Genomic DNA, 19,590 nt, shown 5'->3' with positions numbered 1-19,590 from the left:
TCGCGTCCGCGGGGCAAGCCACGGGGGCCACGGGGCCACGTCTGGGGTTAAAGGGCAGCGGAGTGCCGGCCAGGGCAGGAGACCCCAGCGGCCACCCTCACCATCATCTGGATGTTCCGGTAGTCGATGGAGACGCAGCGGATGTAGGTGGGGGGCTCCCAGTAGGCGATGCCTTCCTCGTCCAACTCACAGCGTCGCAGGATGAGGCCTGGAGAGAAGTGGGTCATCTCTGCCTCCAGCGCAGGGGGCCCACCCGCGGCCCCCCGGCACACACCCCTCCCGCCCCGGAAGCAGGGACTCGCCCACGGCCTTCCACGGAGAGCAGGGCCAGCACGCGGCCCGGCCTCCCTGTTCCTTTCCTTCCACACAGGTAGCAGCGGCTCCTGAAGTCAGGGGCCCGGGACCCCACGTGCACGGGGGCAGAGCGGGGGCGGGGCCTCTCCTGCAGCACCCCCCCAACCCAGAGACCCCGGAGAGCCAACGGCCTGGGTCCCTGCCCAGCGTCACCCGCAGAGCACTAGAGGCCTCGGAAGGCCCTGATGGCCCGTCGACACTGAGGGGGCACCTGGCATCAGTTGTGACCCAGAACTTACTCCCAGGAAGTGGCCAGGGACCTGGGCATGGCTGCGTGTCCAACAGTGATGGCCCCAAAGAACTGTCACGACCCTGTCACCTGGCAGGAGCCACTCACTGGGTGGGAAGGGACCCCTGTCCCACAGCGTGGTGCGGGATTACGAGGGGGAACAAGGTCATGGGGGCAGGCAAAAGGCCAGAGGTCACGCCCCCGGGACTTCTGTGAATTTGCAATAGGCTACCAGTAATGTGCACACGAAACAGGAAGGGGACCCCACCGTCGCCTCCACCGCTGCCCCCGCCCCGTGTGGACCCCTCTACCGCTCGCTTATGACAGCCCTGTAGGGAGAGCCCCAAACACCCTCCTCTTGTAGAGAGAAGAGGGAGGCTCAGAGAGGTCACGGCACTTCCTAACCGTCACACGGCACACAAGGGTACGCAAAGTGCCGCGCTCCTTCAAACAAGAGGGGAAAGACCGCCAACCCCTCAGGGCGCTAAGCCCCTTCCCCTGGGAGCACGCCCCGCTGTTCCACACACCCCCCCAAACCCTCCACAAGAACGCATGGGGGTTAAGGCTGCTGGCTTCCCACGTATTGGCCCAGCAAGCCCAGGGCAAGTGCGGTGACTTCTCTGCGCCTCAGTTTCCCACCCGTAACCGGGCACCTGCGAGGGGCACGATGTGCTGTGGGTGCGGGTGCCGTCTCTGGGTGAGCGCTCCGGACACCGTAGCCGGCGGCGTGGCTCCTGGCCGGGCCATCCTGGCTTCCGTGTGCCAATGGAGCTGCCTGGGCACGGCCTGCAGGGGCCCCTCAGGGCCTCGCGTGTTATCTCTGAGGGTGGGACGGGAGTCCCTCACCTGTGGCATTGCGGGGACACCGGACCGCGGCCACCTCTCCTGCCGGAGTCTCCTTCCAGATCACGGTCCCGAAGTTGTCCTCGTCGCAGATCTCGTGGGGTTCTGCCAGGGGCCGGAGGCAGTGGGTGCGGGAGGGTGCGGGGAGCGGGGCCGTGAGCGGGGGGCAGGCTCACGGAGGGCAAGACCCCTCCGGAACATCTGCCGTCCGGGGTTGTTCCCGGCAAAGCGAAGCCCCAAGCCCGCCCAGTCGCCGGGGTGCCCCTCCCCCAGAGCCCCGCCGCAGGGCAGGAGGACCCTCACCAGGGCACCGCTGGGCACTGCACTGCCGGTACTCATCCTGCGGGCCCTGGCACGCTGCTCCCCCGAAGAACGGACCGGAGCAGAGGCGCTCCCTTCGCTGCGTGCCGCCCCCACACGTCACGCTGCAGCCGCCCCACGATGCCCAGGTCTGCCACTTCCCATCCACTGCAGGGCACGGCCAGGCATGAGGGCACACGGATGGCGACCAGGCGGGGACAGGTCCAGGAGTCACGGGGAACCAGGGGTCCAGAGCAGGAAGCCATGAGGAGAAGAGAAATGGAGACCGAGGGAGCGGAACCGGAGCTCAGCTTGGCGCAGAGGAACACAAGCGCCTCCCGTGTACCAGTCCCCACGGCCACCCCCGTGTCCCACGGACTCCCACGCCCCCGTGGCTCACGCCCTTCAGGCCCCCCACCCGCAGGCCCCGGGGCGGGACCCCGACCTGGGCACTGTTGCAGGAAGCAGTCTCGAGTCTCCACCCAGTGGCCCTGGCACTCGGCGCCCCCGTAGGAAGGCCCGTTGCACTCCCGGGTGCGCTGCTGCCGGCCCTGCGAGCAGCTGGCAGAGCAGGTGCTCCAGCTTGACCACTCGTTCCAGTTTCCGTCCACTGCCCGGCCCGGGGGAGGAAGGGGACAGGAAGCCAGCGTGAATACCCAGGGCCCCACGTCCAGCCTGGGCCGCAGGTGTGACTCCGGGGGCCCGCCCGCCAACCCCCTGCCCAGCCTGGGCCACGGGTAAGAATGCCCCCGTGGTCTCACCCCACACCAAGCCTGGGGCACAAGTGTGAACACCCCTAGGGGCCTACCACTCCACCATGCATTCTGGGTCATAGGTGTGAACACCTCTGGGGCCCACCACACCGTCATGAAGCCTGGAGCATGAGCGTGACCACGGTGGGGGGGGGGGGGGGGACACCATCCCAACGCCCATGACACGTGAGTGAGAATCCCCTAGGGTCTCCAACCTCTAAGCAACCCAGCAAGCTGGCCTTGGACTCCCGTGACCCGGCCCTGTGACCTGCGCCAGTGGTCCAATGGGCCCTTCCCCGCTGCCCAGCCCCCCGCCCAGCTCCCCCTTCTCTCACCTACCAGGACACAGGGCAATGTTGCAGAACTTGGTTTGCTTCTCAGGGCCCTCACAGGGGTTGCCTCCAAACTGGGGGGGCCGGCAGGTGCGCGTCCGGTCCCGGAAGCCGCGGCCGCAGGTGCTGGAGCAGAGGCTCCAAGGCGACCACTCATCCCAGGCGCCGTGCACTGCGGAGGGGACCGGAGGGCGCCCGCCGCTGGGCTCAGCAGCCCCGGGAGGGACGCGGCTGCCCCGCCGCCCCGCCCCCTCCCAGCAGCTCCTCCCCCACCCCGCCCCCTCCCAGCTGCTCCACCCCCTCCCCGCCCCTTCCCAGCTGCTCCTCCCCGCGCCCCGCCTCCTCCCCGCCCCCTCCCAGCTGCTCCTCCCCCCGCCGCCCCGCCCCCTCCCAGCTGCTCCATCCCCTCCCCGCCCCTTCCCAGCTGCTCCTCCCCCCGCCCCGCCTCCTCCCAGCTGCTCCACCCCGCCCCGCCCCCTCCCAGCTGCTCCTCCCCCCCGCCCCGCCTCCTCCCAGCTGCTCCTCCCCCCGCCGCCCCGCCCCCTCCCAGCTGCTCCTCCCCCCGCCGCCCCGCCCCCTCCCAGCTCCTCCTCCCCCTCCGCCCCGCCCCCTCCCAGCTGCTCCTCCCCCAGCCGCCCCGCCCCCTCCCAGCTCCTCCTCCCCCCCGCCCCGCCCCCTCCCAGCTCCTCCTCCCCCTCCGCCCCGCCCCCTCCCAGCTGCTCCTCCCCCAGCCGCCCCGCCCCCTCCCAGCTCCTCCTCCCCCCCGCCCCGCCCCCTCCCAGCTCCTCCTCCCCCTCCGCCCCGCCCCCTCCCAGCTGCTCCTCCCCCAGCCGCCCCGCCCCCTCCCAGCTCCTCCTCCCCCTCCGCCCCGCCCCCTCCCAGCTGCTCCACCCCCCCCCCCGCCGCCCCGCCCCCTCCCTGGCCCACCTGGACACACCGCCGAGTTGTTGCACAGCCGCTGCTCGCGGAGAGGCCCGCTGCACTGCGTGCTGTAGGAGGAGGACACGCAGAAGCGCGTGCGGGTCTGCCAGCCCTCGCCGCAGGTGCTGGAGCACACGCTCCACGGGGACCACTCCTCGGCCGCGGGGTCGCCTGCGGGCCCAGACCGACATCCTCGCAGGCCTGCGGCTGCCTCTGTGCTGAGGCTGCGCTCAGACCCCCAGGAGCAGGGCCGCCGCGCTGGGCAGCGGGCACCGCAGCCATGCTCCTAAGGCCCTGGGATTCCAACCCGGGCTGACCTGCGGGACTCGCCGTGTCCCCTAAAAGGCTGAAAACCCCTGGGGGCGGCTTGTGCCCTCTCTGGGTCCGCGGGATCCAGCCCCAAACAGACCCCTTCGCCTCACACCAATCTCCGAAAGCCGACAAGGGCCTGGCACCCAAGAGGTTGGCCTAATGGTCAGTTGTCAACGTTATTACTTAGAATTAGCAGCAATTAATAACGTAGAGTATCTGCCCAAAGACCCAGTCCCCGAAACCAACCTTCCCCACTTTACGGTGTCTTAGTCCAACTAAAACGGCCCATCCCGCGGCTCACCTGTCTGTGGGGACGGGAACCCGAAGTGCTGCAGCTCATCCCCCAGCTCCTCGCGCCGCCGGGCATCCGTGGACCGCAGGGACTGGCTCCGGGAGCTGGTGCCACCCGCTGCTGCAGGAGCGGCTCGGGTCAGTGTCCAGGCCACAGCCTGCAGCACCGACCCCAGAATGCGAGAGAGGCTCCCTGGGCCCTGTGGCCTTCAGTCCCTGGCCAGGCTTGCCACACCAGGGCTATTTGGCCCCACTGGACAGCTGGGAAAGCTGGAGCCAGGAAACCCCGGCCTGACACCAGCCCCTGTCCGGTCACCATGAGACCCCTTCCTGTGGCTCCCCTCTCCCCCTTCCTGTACCCCGTCCCTCTCTTCCCCCTGGGGTCCACCTGCAGGACTGCTAGTTCCAGCGGCTGCTGCCCTCTCCTGCTCAGCGTCCCACCAGCGCCCCTGTCTCCCGTGGCCTGGCCTCCCGACACCCCAGAGCCCTCCCCAGTTTCTTGAGATGAGCTCCTCTCTCCAGGAAAGGTTCGTCAGGGAATAAACCACCCGAAAAATGACAGTCTCATTATAACTTGATTTAACGTTATGGAAGCGACTAAAATATGCATAAAGACATTAGAGCCTTATTACAGAAATTCATTCTGGAGTCCGGATAAGGCTGGGGCCAGCAGGTCTGGCCAGGGCTCCTCGGGTGGGGGAGAAAGGGGCAACCCCACAATCAGCCCTCCCGGAACACCCCAAAATTCCCAATCCGCTCGAATCCGAAGAAATCTCCACCCAGTTCCCGCCTAACTCCGGGCGGGGTGGGGCGGGGCAGGTCCCACCCCTCCTCCTGGACCTTTAGCTCCCTGGTCCTGGCCCTGCCTGCTCCGGGCCTCGGCCCCGCCCCTGGCTAGCCTCCACCTTCCTGGCCCCGCCCCGCCTCTTTCAGGCCAAGGCCCTACCCCCACCCGACCTTGCCCTGGGGGTTTCCGCTACCTGGTCCCACCCCGCCCCGGTCTCCACCCTCCCCTCCCTTGGCCACGCCCCGGACTCCTCCCTCCTCCCCGGGATCCTCCCCAGGCACCCCCCACCCCGCGCGTCCGTCCCCTGGCCCCGCCCCGGACCCACTCCCTCCCTACTCCTGGCCCCGCCCCGGGCTCCTCCCTCCTCCACGGGTTTCTCCCCTGGCCACGCCCCGAGTCCCCCCCTCCCCTGCCCTGGCCCCGCCCCGGCCCCCCACCTTCCTCTCTCCTAGCCCCGCCCCCGGCTCCCTCCCTCCCCGGGCCCCGCCCCGGGGCCCTCCCTTCTCTCACCTGGCCCCGCCCCGGTCTCCTCCCTCACCTGCTCCCCCCCGCGGGCCCCCTCCCTCCGCCCGGCCTATCCAGCCCAACCCGCCCGCGCGTCCGCGCACTCACGGCCGCAGGCCTTGCGGTTGCACAGACGGCCCTCCTCCAGCACCCCCTCGCAGCCACCGCCCTCGGTGCCGGGAGCCGGCAGGCAGGTGCGCGTCCGCGTCTGCAGGCCTCCCCCGCAGTCCCGCGTGCACTCGCCCCAAAGGGACCACAGCTTCCAACCACCTGGGAGGAATCAGAGGGCGGGGGTCAGGGCCAGGGGTGGGACAAAGGGCTGGGGTGTCTTTCAGGGAGTGACCTCTGGGAGTGTCTGCTGGGCGGGAACCTTGGGCACAGGCCACCACCCCCTGCCCTCCCCCAGCACGGAACACCCGCAGGTATGAAGCCAGCAAGTCCCCGGCTGTGGAGGCAGGGCTAGGAGGCGAGTCCAGGCCTAGACAGGCCATCATGGCCTGTGAAGCAGAGGCAGGCAGGGACAAGGAGGGGCAGAGGTGCTGGGGTAAGGGTCTGCTCTGGGGGGATGGCCTTGGGGGCCTGGTGTCCCTCTGGGGTGCCAGGCCTCTGCTCTCCAGCTCTCTGTGTTCAGGTACCTGTGCCAGGGTCTCTACTGGCTTTGAACCCAGGTCCCCAATGTAGGGGCTGGACACAGAGCTGGAGCCCCAGGGGTGTCTGAAGAATGAATGAATGAATGAATGACACCCCTGCCCACCCCAATGGCTGCCTTATAAGCTTCTGGTGATAGGCCCTAGGGCAGCAGGGGCCCTCCTTCCTGGACACACACCTTCAAGCCCTGTTGGATCCCTCCCCATGGTCCTTAGTACAGTGTTCCCTGAGGCCCCCACCCCTGGCCACGACCTGTGTGCTCTTTCCCTCACCCCGCGCAGGGACACCAGAGGAGACCAATGTCCCATAGCTGGTGGCCGCACTGGGGCAAGCCTCCCCCAGACCTGACCTGGCTGGCCTCTGGCTGCTGAGGGACCCTGGGGACAAAGGCCTCCACACCCCTCCAGCTACCCCCTGCTCCGACCCCAGCCGCCCCCTTTCAGCCTCTGTCATGAGCCTCCTTCATCTTCGCCCTGTCCCCCACAAAACTCAGGACCTCATTTCCCTGCGGGGCTGAGCCCCCTGGTGGCCCTAGTGCGCTAAGGGCACTGGGCAGGAGAGCCTCCAAGCACTGGGGGCCGCCGAGGGGCGGGTGGAGTGTGGAGGCTGCATTGATGGGCTGAGGAGGGGGCTGCTTCTGTCCAAAGGCCATGCTTAAGGGGTCCAGACGCCCCCACTGCACTGGACTGTGGCCACCGCCATCTCGTTTGTCCTCAGGGGCGCCAGGGCCCCCTCACCCTCAGCGAAGCAGGATCAGAGCACGCTCAATAAGGGTAACCAGCTTCCCCAAGCACCTCCTGTGGGCGGGCACCCTGACCTCACACCCACTTACGAAGTGGCCAGGGAGAGGACATTGCCAAAGCCCAGCACCGGAACCTGCACTCGGGCTGGGCCGCTGCCCCACCCCACCCTGCCTGCTTGCCTGAGGCTAGAGCAGGGCAGTCGGGCTGGCCAAGGGCAGGTCACACTTGGCCTGTCAGAAGGGCCCCAGGTGCCTCTTGGAGTCTGGTTTTATCTGTGGCTTAGGGAAGTAGGCCCTGCCACATGGGGAGAGAATGAGGCCTGCGGGAGACCCCGGAGGACGGGCCCCAGAACAGGGGCTCAGGGCGGGGCGGGAGTGGAAAGACCAGGTTTATGCGGTGCCCCGCCCCCCCCTCTCCCGGCTGACCCCGGGATGGTCCAGTCCATCCCACCCTGGCCTCATGCATCTCATCTGAGGACAGTAGGGGGGCTACTTCCCAGAACTGAGTGCATGAAGATAAATGGCCCACAAGGGCTCGGAGAGGGAGGGAATGGGCAGTCGCTGGGGTCAGAGTTGACCCGAGAACCCACTTTGATTTGTAGCAAACTTGTCGGGTGCCGATCCGTTCCCTAGACGGCCACTTTTAAGGTGCCGGCCACCTCCTCGTGGTCTGTGTGCCTGGAATGGGAACCGACCAGCAGGGGGAGCCAGGGGCAAACACATGGGAGGCACAGGCCTGAGGGCACCGCGTCCCCCTGGGCCCAGAGAGGCAGGCCACGCCTGCCAAGGGCACACAGCGGTTAAGCCTCTTGTCCTCCAGGGCACGCGGGCATGTCGGTGCTGGATGGAAGGGGAAAACAGGTCAGCTAATGCATCCAGACCACAGGGACCGAGCCCGAAGGGCTGGCTCAGACCTTAGCCACTGCCCCTCAGCGGGCAGGCACGGACCCTGCTCGCTGGGGCTTATACACCGTAACACGGGGCTCCCAGATGTGCTGTGGGGGGGCCTAGGAAGGCGCTCTCCAGGGCCACACGGTGGGTGCAGGGCTGCGTTTTTCGTGGTGCCTTGCCCTAGGGGGCAGAGGGGCCTGGTTTGAGCCCCTTCTTGGGGTCTGGGACAGATGCTCTCATCGGTCACTGAATTCCCACAAGGGACACTTCGTGGGTCTCATTGTTCATATGCGAAAACCAAGGCCCAGCAGAAGTGGAGAGGTGCCCGCGCCCCCCAGCGTCCCCCCAGCGAGGAAGAGACAAATGGGAATTGAGCCAGGCTGTTGGACCCTGCAAGAAAGGTTGCTCTTCCCCCAGCTACTGTGGCCAGTTCCCCCCAGGGGACGGACCTCCTGGGTGGGGAACTCTGCCCCTGCCTCTGCCCCTCCCCTGCCCCGTGGGCTCTGTCTATGACAGGTGCCTCAGCACAAGGAGCCTTGAATCCCAGCCCAGCTGGGAGGCAACTTGCAGCCCATTTACGGCGGAGGAAACTGAGGCTCAAAGAGGGACGGTCTGGGCTGCCGGGGGGCTAGGGCGAGGCCACCGCCGGAGGGTCTGCCTGGAGGGAGCCTGAGCCTCGGAACGTGGACGGAGCCAGGGTCTCAAGTGCTGGGTAAGAACCATAAATACGGAGGATAGTACCTCAATGCCACTTCCTCTCAAACTGCAAATCTCCTGCGAGGACTCCAGAGAGGTGGGGCTGGGGGGCCCTGGGAGAGGGGTGGGGAGCCCCCAGCATGGCCTCCGCAGGCACGCGGGTGAGCGGCTCAGGTGGGACAGCGGAGGCTGACCGGACATCTGGCCCGCACGCGGGGGTCTCGGCAGCCTCACGCCCCCGCCGCTGGGCGGGCCGGACGAGGAGGCCTGGACCAGGAGAGGGGCCGGAACTGAGCCCATAATCAGCCTCCAAAAGCCCCCCTGTGCCTCCAGATGAAGGCCGCCTGCCAGGACTGACCACGAGCCCCAACCCAAGGCTCCAGGCCTCAGTGCTGTCACCTGCTGAAGCCATCCCGTCCCGAACCGCGGACCCAAAGGAACAGAGAGCGCTGGAGTTCAGGGGGCCGGGCCTGGTCACAGGGTCAGGGGGCGTGTCCTGCCTGTCCCTCCTGGCTGCCCCAGCCCAGCCCCCACAAGGAAGCCTGAGTGACGTGGAAACTGGCAGTGGGTGGGAGAGAGAGGGTGTCCAAGCCAGGCTAATTGGAGGATGCCACTCGGTTCCCATGGCAACTGCTGCAGAGCTCAGTCTTTCAGGATAGACTCAGGTTAGGCCTCAGCTGCCAAAGCACCCACTATTTCAGGGCTGGTTACCTTGGTGACCCAGGTGGTGAGGATGGGGGGAGAGGGGGTGAGGAGGAGGGGGTGCACCGGGAGAGGCTGGGGAGGGGGGGCCACCGGCTCAGAGGACAGACTGGCCCCAGATCTAGCTCTGATCCTGGTCCCACACTGATTCCTGGCCCTGATCACACACTGAGCCTTGATCCTCATGACAGATTAACTTGTGATCCCGGGCACAGGATCCCTGCTCCCCCATCACGTTTGAGACCTGGTCCCCGTCACACACTGGTCCCCAACCTTGGCCATACCCTCACCGCTAATGAACACTCAGGACATGGAAGCTGCTATTTTTGTTGTCATTTTTATTTTTAACGTGGGTCCCCACACACGGCTGATGATGTTTGTTGAGCGAACACGTCCGCGACAGGAGTCCCCGTGCAAGCACTCCTGGCCCCTCAGCGCTGGGTGGCCACGGTGTTCCTGGGCTGAGTGGGCTTCCAGGGGCAGCGGAGGAGTGGGCAAGGCTGGGGGGGTGGGCTGCCCCTCCAGGCGCGGAAAGAAGCCCCCATTCTTCCCCACTCAATGCCCCTCTGTCTCAAAGCCTCATTTCCATCTCATTAAAGGATGAATGGGGCCAATTAATGGCCGCCAGGCAGCCTGGCCACCCAGGAGAGAGGGCCGGCGAGGGGGCTCCCGGCCTCCTTCCCACCCCGGGTGCCCCAGCCTGGAGGCTGTGGTCTCCCCAGTCTCGGCTGGGGATGGGGGCGCTCCCCCAGCTGGGCCGCGCCGACTTCCGGGTTCCCCAGGCAGGCGGCCCGTGTACTTCCCGTCTCCTCCAGCAGAGGGCTCCCCAGTCCGGCACGTGGGGTCAGCCCCAGGCAATGGCAGCTGCAGGGCTCCCCAGGGGCCCACCGCTCAGTCCAGCTCCCTGGGAGGCCCCTGCCCCCCCCCCCCCCCACCAAGTTAGGGCCCATCCAGGGGCACCCAGGCTCCTCCTCTCCGACCCTCGCGTGGATGTGCAAATGGGGACCACGGGGGGACAAGACAGCTCTCTGATGCCCCTCCCCAACCCAGCCCCCGTCCACCGGCCCCTCACCCCACACGGCCCGACACTGAACTGATCCTCCACTGGGGCCCACAGCTCCCCCTGCGAGGGCCCGAGGGGCCAGCAGCCCACTGCACTGCGGCAGGTGCCGTCAGGCCTCAGGACGGGGCTGAGAGCCGTGCCCACGGGCCACTCCCCGGGTAAGGACAGGAGGGCTCCTCCAAGCACGTGCGCTAGAGGCACCACCTCCTTTAGCCTCGCACAGACCCGGGTCGTCTCAACCCGGATCACGGAAGGGAAGCTGAGGCTTGCCTAGGTGGCCGGCTTGGCCGCAGCTGCAGGGTTACATGCTTTCTCGTTGCTTCCCTCTCGCGGTCAGGCAGGCGTCCCCTGTCCCGGGGAGGGTGTCCTGTGAAAAGCCTGGTGGCCGAGCCCCAGCTCTGCCCTTTGGCGCTGCGTGGCCTGGACACACTCCCGAGTCCGACTGACCCCCGTCTCGCCATCTTTCCGGGACATGGGACCCAAGCAGGGCCGTACCGCTAGGCATCCCTGGCATCCTGGGCCGGGGGAGCGTGGGGGGAGCGTGGGGGGGGGGGCTCTGGCCTCAGGGGGGCTCGTCCTGCTGTTCCATCTGGAATGGGCATTGTATACGACGGGGCCTGAAACCTTGTTTTCCCGGAGTTTTATCAACTGGCCCTTGTGCACTGTCCCTGCCACCCCCCGACCTCCAGAGACATCTGGAGACCCCATTCTTGCACCCGAATCCCACACCCAGCCTCCTTCTGTAGCCTGTGGACCCCAGAGAGGGGCTCCAGACGCTTCTTCCCAAGGGAAGTTGGGGCGGACCGAACTGAGGGTTGGGACAACTCCCGCGCCCTGCAGGGGTCGTGTGTGCCACGGCAGGGGCCACCTCAGCTGAGCGTGACAGGCCTGGAGGCAGGGCCGCGTGGCCTCGGGCGGGTCTGGCTCCTCAGTCTTCCGGCGCCCGCACACGGCCCCGGACCTGCACGCCTGGACCCCACTCCCGTTCCAGCCCGGCAGCCCCGGCCTGCGCGGGCACACGGAGGCGGGGCGCACACACACGCGAACACAGGGACGCACACAGGGACACGGACACACACACACACACGCTTGCTCCCAGCCCCCAGGATGCTGCTCTTTCATTATCTTACATGTCGCTTCTGCAATAAAATTCTTTAATTAAAACATGAATATTTAAAACAGCCCTTGAGAGAAACGGCCCCATCTCACCAGAGGTGGAAAAGCGCAGAGAGAGACTACGGGAAAGAGACGGGGGCACGGGACACGGGAGCCGGCCCTGCCTGAGAGACCCCGGAAAGGGGTGGCCAGGCGGGCAGCCGGCCGGCGGCAGGGAGGAGAGGGGACAGTTGCTCTGGCCTGAGGAATGCTCACTGGGTCGGAGGCGTGACGTGGCCATGTGGCGTTTGGACAGGCCAGGCTGGGGGAGGGCTGAAAATGGGCCACGGGCTGGCCAGGCCGCCTGCTCGCTCGCAGCTCAGCCGTGCACCGCCTTCTTGGGGTGCAGATGGAGAGGACGTGCCTGTCCCAGCCTCCCCTGGCCAGCGTGAGGGGGCGAAGCTCCCTGGGCACCAGGCTCAGCAGACGAGATCCGGGGTCTGGCACCTGCCCAGCTCGGCCGCAGGCCTTGAGTGATCGCTGTACCTCCTGGTCCAAGCGCCCCCACACGTGCGCACGCGGCCCTCCCGGAAGAGATTATTGTGGGCGAAGCCCCCGGGCGGACCACCAGGAAGCCATAAGCCGGCTCTGACGTCAGCCTACCCCTTCCAAGCTGTGTGACCCTGGCTGCTGCCTCAACATCTCTGTGCCTTATTCCAATTCACCAGTGCTCATCAGGTGCCTGCTGCGTGCCCGGTGCTGTTCCACGTGCCGGGGGTTACGTGGGTGACCACGGCACACACCCTGCCCTGTGCTGCTTACAACCCGGCAGGGACAGAGAAGGGGGCGCGGACCTAACAAATAGAGGAAATTCTCAGTGCGCTGTGGACAGAGAAAGGGACACAGTGTATGGGGGCGGAAAGGGGGGCTCCGGCTGCTGCCATTTTACACAGCACGGTCAGGGTTTGTTGAGAAGGTGATGTCTGAGCAAGGACTTGAGGGAGGGAGCCCCGAGGGGATCTGGGGAAGAGTGTTCCGGGCAGAGGGGACAGCCAGTGCAAAGGCCCTGGGGCAGGAGGGTGCTTTGGTGGGCCTATCTGACCGGCTGCTAGAGGGAGCAACCTCGTTAATATGTGGATGCTCCCGGCACAGAGGAAACCCTCAAGACGTGGCTGCTGTTAACACTACTAAGACGATTTTTACTCCCAAGGTGCCAGAAGTATCAGGGCCCTCTGGATCCGGGGACAGGCACTGGGGTCCGAGCTATCTCTGGGCCCGGGTGACCACCGTCTGGCCCACCTTGCCCAGTGCAGAGGAGCCCCCTGCCGCCCCGTCCACGTGGCGGGCAGTCCCAGCCCACACACAGTCCACATCTCCTTCCACAAGACTGCCAGCCCCTGCCACGCAGCCCCCCGCGCTGAGCTTTGTCAAAAGCGCTGAAATGGGCCCTGCGCAGAGCCCGGCGCAAAACACACACGTGCACTCACACCTTCCTACCGTCCTCTGAGCACCACCTCCCAACGTTCCCTTTCCCGGAATCTGTGTGCAAGCCCCACCCCCCCCACCCCCACCCCAAGCGCCCTCCTCCTCCTGTCTGCCTCTTTGCCCCCGAGCCCTCTGCCTCCCATCTCTTGATGAACCCGAGGCCCCGGCCGCATTGCTGCCGTCGTTTTGGCTCAGACGCACTTGCACCTAGGTGTCACTCCTCGTGCCATCCAGGAAGGATTAGTTTTGCTGTTTCCGTTTTAAAGACAAGGGGCCTGAGGGGCTGACAGCTGCTGGGAGTGGCCCAGGACTCACAGCGTGCTCGGGTCAGGCTGACCCGGCCCTGCGCTCCAGGCCCCAGAGTGCCCCACTCAGATGCAGCCCCACCTGGGAGACCCCCGGGGCATCCCACGCTGAAGTCCACTCTGACCTCTGGATCTTCCTCCCCACTGTGTCTCCACCCAGTGCTTCCCCAACCCGGCTGATGTCCTCATTCCTAGCTGGGAATCTGGGGGGTGGGGGTGGGGTATCTAGCCACCTCCTTCCCCAAATCCTGCTCCAGTCCCCCCCCCCCCCAGACCGGCCTCCTCCCACCCTGCTGCTGCCCTGCCCCCCCCAGGCCAGCGTCAGCTCCCTCCTGGGTGCCGGCCTGGCTGCCTCCCCGTCCCCGGCTCCCCCTGCCCAGTTCCAACGCTCTTCTGCATTTACAGCCTAGGACCATCAGCCTGTGTCACTCTTCTGCTTCAGGCCCCTCGGTGCTAACAGAGACCAGCTCTTTTGCACAGGTGCCGGGCCCTGGGGCCGTCATACCCCATGTGGCACGGCAGTCCTTCAGGGGGGAAATGGCCGCGGGGGGTGACCCGGCCCTCGCTGGTCCTCCCACCTCCCAAACCAGCCGCTGCCCGGCCGCTCTGCTCCTCCGGGTCCCCTGAGGACCACTCCCATCCTGCCACGCCTCAGAAGCTGCCCAAGCCAAGGTCACAGCGACCTACATTTGCCCAGCCCACGGATCAGGCCTTCCAGACTCCTACCCTACGGCTTTCTGCCGGATTCCTGAACACCCCGTCTGCCCCTGCCCCCGGGGGCTGTGCCTGCCTCCTCCTGAGGCCACTGGAGAGGCGCTGGCCTGCCCCCCTTCCCCTGCTCCTCTCCAGTTATGCTCACGGCTTCACGGAGGTTTCTGGAATCTACAGCCGGGACCATGATTGGAACCGTGTTCCAGGGTAACTGGCTTCCCCTGTAACCCCTTGGGGCTTCTTTTCTGCCTTTAAAGACTCTGTTCCGAGTAGGGCGTTGACCTCGTTGGCTAAGAGCCCCGGAGAACGTCACCCGGCCCCGCAGTGACCCACCCAGCGTGGAGCACCCAGCCAGGCCTGGTCCCTGGACGCCCAGCACCTGGATTCCGCTGGCAGCCCCGAGGTCTGAGGTGGGCTGCCCCCGGCTGCTCCAGCCTCCCAGGGGCGCCCAGGAAACCCCGGGCAGCCCGCCAGGGGTTCTCGACCACCAAGCGCACACAGGACTGACCTCCTGCCCACTGCCCACTGAGCCCCACCCACCTCCGTCCGCCTCGCCACGTCCTCCGCTCGGGCCCCATCTCTCCGAGGGCCGACAGTCACACAGGACGCCCCGACAGCTGTGCCGGGCACCCCAGCACCATCCACTTCCGGTCTCTGCCCTGCCCGTCCTGGGCCTTCACTGCCCTTCCCACCCCCACGGCGCTCACGTGCACCCCTCCCAGAATCTTGAACACGGTCCCCTGGTGCAGGTGACCCTGACCTCCAGGCGAAACAGAGGCTCCACCCCGCCGGGGACCCTTCCCCTGCGCCGTTTCCCAAGACGCCCTCCCCTGTTGCTGCCTGGCACCTTCCCCTCCCCCCGGCCGCAGCCTCACAACAGCGGGTCTTTGTGGTTGTTTTTTGTCACGTCGTGTCCCTGGAGCCTGGACACCTTGCGAGCGCGGTAACCAGCTGCTGGGTGAATGATCTGTGCCGCCGAAACGCACGCGATCCCCAAACCTCGTCCCCTGGCCGCAACTCCAAAGGGCCCGCCCGGCCCAGTTCTCCACGCGGCCCGCAGCCCTAGGGGCCCCCGCAGACCCCGGCCACGGGCCTACTGGCCCAATAGCGTCGTCTGCCTGCCACAACGGGAGGCCCCTCCCCCAGCCAGGAGTTAAAGCTCCTTCATCCGCGGTTCCGTTTGGTCCTTCACTGACGCTCAGCACGCACCTCCGGGGCCCGTGGCGAACACCTCAGGTCGCCTGCCCTCAGCGCTTGGCTTCCCCGGGGGGAGGGGGCTGCCCAGGGGCAGGTGGCCGGGGCAGCCCCCCGCAGAGAGGACCCTCTCCCACCGCCCTCTGCCCAGAGGGCCAGCCCTCTCCCACCCGGCCACTCACCTGGCACGCCGTCCCCGCCCCGATCCTGGGTCAGGCTGGTGAGGCAGTTCTCGGGGCCACCGGCCACGCCGTCCCTCAGGCAGACGTCCCCTCGGGGGGTCAGGGAGCCAGAGGCAGGGTCGCCGGTGTCGCCGCCCAGGCAGGCACAGGGGGTCTGCATGATGCCGCAGGGGTGGGAGCTGCGGCTGCCGGCCAGACAGGCGTCCAGCCAGCGGCACAGCATCTGGCAGGCGGCCCGGCTGGGGTTGCGGTTGCCCACGACCAGGTACTCCACGGAGAAGTCGTCGCCGGGGCTCTGGGGCGCGGCCGGCAGCCCGGGGCCCGGCTCGCGGGGCGGCTGCTGGCGCAGCATCTGCAGGAACTGCTTGCTGGCCTGCAGGAAGGCCAGGGGCGCCGAGGGGTCGCAGAGCTGCAGCACCTCGTCGAAGCTCTCCACGCCCAGGTAGGTGCGGGTGGACTCCAGGAAGGAGTCGAACTGGTAGGTGCGGACGCGGCCGGGGCCGCCGCAGGGCGCGGGCGCCTTGGCCACCTTCATGTAGAGCGTGTAGCGCCGCGGGTCCGGGTTGCGCAGGGTCCAGGAGCAGCGCGAGGCGTTGGCCGGGAACACGGCGGCCGCCTGGAAGTACCCGAAGAACTTGCCCTGCACCAGCGTGGCGCACGGCTCGGCCCCGGGCCCCGCGTCCGCCCCCGCGGCCGCCCGCGCCCAGCGCCCCAGCAGCAGCAGCAGCAGCAGCAGCAGCAGCGACGGGCAGAGGGTCCGGAGGGGCCCCGGGGCGGCGGCCTGGCCCCTCATCCTAGCTCGCGGGGCCGCCGGGGTTCCGCGGGCTGGGCAGGCAGGCGCAGGCCAGGCCTTGACATGCCAGGGTCCGGCGACGGCGGGGCTGGGCTGGCGGGAGCCGGGGGCGGGGGCTCCGAGCGGGGGCGGGAGAAGGCTCCGGACGACCTAAGGTTCAGGGCCCCGACGCTGGCCTGGGGCCCTCAGCAGCAGCTGGAAGAAGAGGAGAAGAGGGACCGTGTGAGGCCAAGCCCCCCCCCACCCCCACCCCGTCCCCTGCCCCGGGGAGGCTGGGACTCTGGGCACTGGGGGGCCGTGCTTGCAACCCGCCAACGTGTCCACCTGCAGGGGGACGGTGGCCTCCTCCTCCACCTGGCCTGAGCAGGGAGCGGTGGGCAGCCCCCGGCCGGGGCCCGGGGCCCCGGAGGCCTAGGCCGGGCCCGCCCGGCTCAGACTGGCCCCTGCGGGTCCCGGGGCTGCCTGCTTGCTCACGTCATCATGGCCACGGCGGCCACTCAGCCCCTGGGCCTCTGTGTCTCTCCCTGGCCCTGTGGTGGGGGGCTGGGCACTCTCTCCTGGCCGTCTCCCTCACCGGTCTCCTCTCTCTGTGCCCTTCCTCCTCCCCAGTCCCTGCCAGTCAGGGAGGAGAGTGCAATCCTCACAGAAGGGGAAGGGGAGAGGTCATTCCGGCCATCCCCCGGCAGTGGGAGTGCAGACCCTGTGACAGTGTGATGGGGGTCACTGCCGCCTCTCAGGCAGTCTTCCTCCCCCTCTGGGACCCACTGGCCCCTGGGCCCGCGGCTCTAGGAAGGCAGGGCTGGGCATGGAGTCACCCAGAACCGCACACATCCAGGCCTCGGCCTATACTAACCCCTTCCCTCACCCCTTCTTTGTGAGGCTGGCACTGTGACCCACCCCTCCACTTCACGACGAGGACACCGGGGCTGAGAGGGTAAGTGGCTCGCAGGAGGTCACAGTGAGAGGCGGGAAAACCCACACCTGAACCCCTTCACGGCCCCAGCCTTGTGCCGCTGGGTCCCCTCCCCTGCTCTGGGAGAGAAGGTGCCGGCTGTGTGTCGCCCCCTCACTCCTGGGGGAAGGGGACGCAGCTGCCAGCCCATTGGAGCAGGGACACAGCGGAGCCACCCAGGGCTCAGAAAAGGACGATGCCCCTGTTGGACCTGCCACCATGTGGACCCCGGTGGGTTCCTTCTGCTTCCGGGCCTCACTTTCCCCAACCATCCCTGGGCTCCTAGCTGGGCCAGGCGCCGGCCCCAGGCAGCCGCTGAGCCGGTGGGTGAGGAAGACAGCAGCCCCCCCCCAACCCCCCCCCCCCCCCCCCCCGCCAGCTGCTGGGCCTCCTGGTGCCCGTGGCCTCCACTATGCAGACCTTGCACATGATGGCCGCCTGCCCCCAGGGACTCGCCACTTCCTGCTGCCCAGCGTCCTTCCTGCGTGGGCTCTTGGTGGATCAGGGAGCTGGGCACAGGTGGCCTTGGGCCCTGAGAGGACTGGCAGCCCCTTCATGGCTATGTAGCCTCGGGCAGTCCTCACCCCCTAGCCTCAGTTTCCTCATCTGTATAATGGGGGAGAAGCCTCACTGTCTCAGCAAGAGAGTAAGATCTAGACCTGGGGGTTTACCCATGTTTGGGGCAGGAGGCAAGGAGGAGGAGGGGAGAGGAGGCGAGAGTGAGGTTCTGGGTCACCAGGGGGAGCTGGGCCAAACCCGGCCCCCCAGGGCTCTTTAGTGGCAGACATTCAGGTGCCCTGAGGAGGGAATTCCCAAACTTCTCATCCTGGCACCTGTGGGCAGGGCTGAGCAGGCCGTGTGTTCCAAAACCCCATCTGAGCCCCACTTGCACCCCCCCACCCAAGTCCCGGGCTGGGACCTAATGTGGAAGCCAGTCCCCGGCCCTGGGACAGACTCTCCCTAATGCCCAGAGGGTCCAGGGGACTTATCCCCAGTCCCAGAACAATGTCGGCACTGATCCCAGCTTAATGCTCACCTTGCTGCGCCCCATCACTACCCCCAGGGGGCCTGCGTGGTCTGCAATGACCCACGTGAGGGCCCACATCACCTGTGTCCCCTCTCCGGCCCGGACACTCCCTCGGGGCCTCGGGGGGAGGTAAGGGAGGCAGGCTGGTGCAGGGGACGGTGGTGGAGAGGGAAGGGGGGACGCTCGGAAGAGGGGCTGGTTCTGGGGGACCTGGGGGGCCAGGAGCAGGTACAGGAGGTGACGTACACAAGCACCAACTGCTGAGGGCCTGTGCCGGGCACGAGTTCTCCAGGGCCTCAGCCAGCCCCTCTGGAGAACGGTCAGCCGTGGGGCTGCGGGGGAGAGCACGGCCCCCGCCTTCCGCGCCTCCAGGAGGACTCGGCATTCTGGTGAGCCCCGTCCTGTGCCAGGCCGTCGCATCTGTACAGCAGCAACCCCAGGGGCACCTGTTAGGGCTCCATTTTGCAGATGGCATATTTGGGACCACAGAGGAGCCGTGTCTTGGTGGGGGCTGGTAGGTGCTGAACGCCAGAGCCAGGATCCAAACCCAAGTCTGCCAGTCAGAGCTGGTGCCCTCTGCACCGCCCAGCACTGCCCTGGGGCGGGCAGAACCGGACCTAAGCCTGCTCCCGTCCCAGGCCACGCTGAGGTCCTCCTGGCATGTCTCCCGGCCAGCCCTCCTGGTCACTGGCTCACTCCACAACCGGAGCACCTGCCGGGGGCAGAGGCCCCCCTGCAGCGCCCCGCGTGGCAGGACAGAGGTGGCAGCTGGGTTAGAAGCAGGACAGCGCTCCAATCAGAAGGGTCCCTAACGAGGGCAGCCCGGGCGGCCCATGGTGGGGGGAGTGGGCCTCGGGGGGAGGCACGGTGGGGCAGGGGGTGGTCGTGGGGAGGGAGGGGGAAGATGCTCAGGAGATAGGACAGAGAGGCCCCAGTGGCCAGCTGGGGTATGGGATGTGGAGGGGACACTTCCGGCCTGGACACTGGGGTGGCAAGTGCAGGGGTGAGTGTGCGGTGAGGGCAGGTCAGGGCAGAGCTCAGAGCCCTTTCAGGCGGCGGCGCCCCGAGACCGAGGCCCCGAAGCGGGCCTTCAACGGACTGCCAGGGCTGGAAGATGGCCTGGAAGTGTTCACCCATGGGGTTCTCGAACAGGGCTGCTGTGGAGCTCTGGGGCTCCAAAGGGGGGGACCCCAAGGGCCGTCAGGGAGCCCGGGCCAGGTGGGAAGCAGGAGGCGTCTTCTAGAACATCTCCGACTCGAACTGCTCCATCCACACCCCGGGCGTCGGGAAAGGCTCTGCCAGCCAGAGGGCTGTGCCGGCTATGAGGACATGGGCCTGGCCTCGCTTCTCCCGGCTGCGTCGCAGGGCAGAGCTGGGCAGGAGGCCCGGGCTGCCATTGTGGATGGCCCCCGCCCCTGCCAGTGCGCGCTGTCCCCCTGCCTCTCCACGCCCCGTCCCCAGGCGGCTCACAAGGCCTTT

At 67.5% G+C, this 19,590-nt stretch overlaps 1 protein-coding gene across 13 annotated transcripts in view; it reads right to left on the bottom strand.

Moving 5' to 3' along the window:
• The window catches only part of ADGRB1 (adhesion G protein-coupled receptor B1), an 81,113-nt gene that overhangs the window by 51,247 nt on the left and 10,276 nt on the right, over positions 1–19,590 (bottom strand). For 12 of the 13 annotated variants that reach the window (XM_078441674.2, XM_078441673.2, XM_078441679.2 and 9 more), the window contains exons 2-10: positions 15,340–16,327; positions 5,734–5,895; positions 4,345–4,455; positions 3,738–3,902; positions 2,818–2,982; positions 2,172–2,336; positions 1,730–1,894; positions 1,430–1,531; positions 102–208 (exon numbers count right to left, since the gene is read on the bottom strand). In XM_078441674.2, the coding sequence (XP_078297800.1) occupies positions 102–208; positions 1,430–1,531; positions 1,730–1,894; positions 2,172–2,336; positions 2,818–2,982; positions 3,738–3,902; positions 4,345–4,455; positions 5,734–5,895; positions 15,340–16,132 (1,935 nt within the window). In that variant the 5' untranslated portion in view covers positions 16,133–16,327. The remainder of the gene's footprint in view (positions 1–101; positions 209–1,429; positions 1,532–1,729; positions 1,895–2,171; positions 2,337–2,817; positions 2,983–3,737; positions 3,903–4,344; positions 4,456–5,733; positions 5,896–15,339; positions 16,328–19,590) is intronic. The other variant, XM_078441671.2, reaches the window with a different exon arrangement.

Source organism: Panthera onca, chromosome F2 (assembly GCF_046562875.1).
Source record: "Panthera onca isolate mPanOnc1 chromosome F2, mPanOnc1 haplotype 2, whole genome shotgun sequence".
NCBI lineage: Eukaryota > Metazoa > Chordata > Mammalia > Carnivora > Felidae > Panthera > Panthera onca.
Note: the sequence above shows the minus strand (reverse complement) of the source record. Positions and strands in the feature narration are given on the sequence as shown.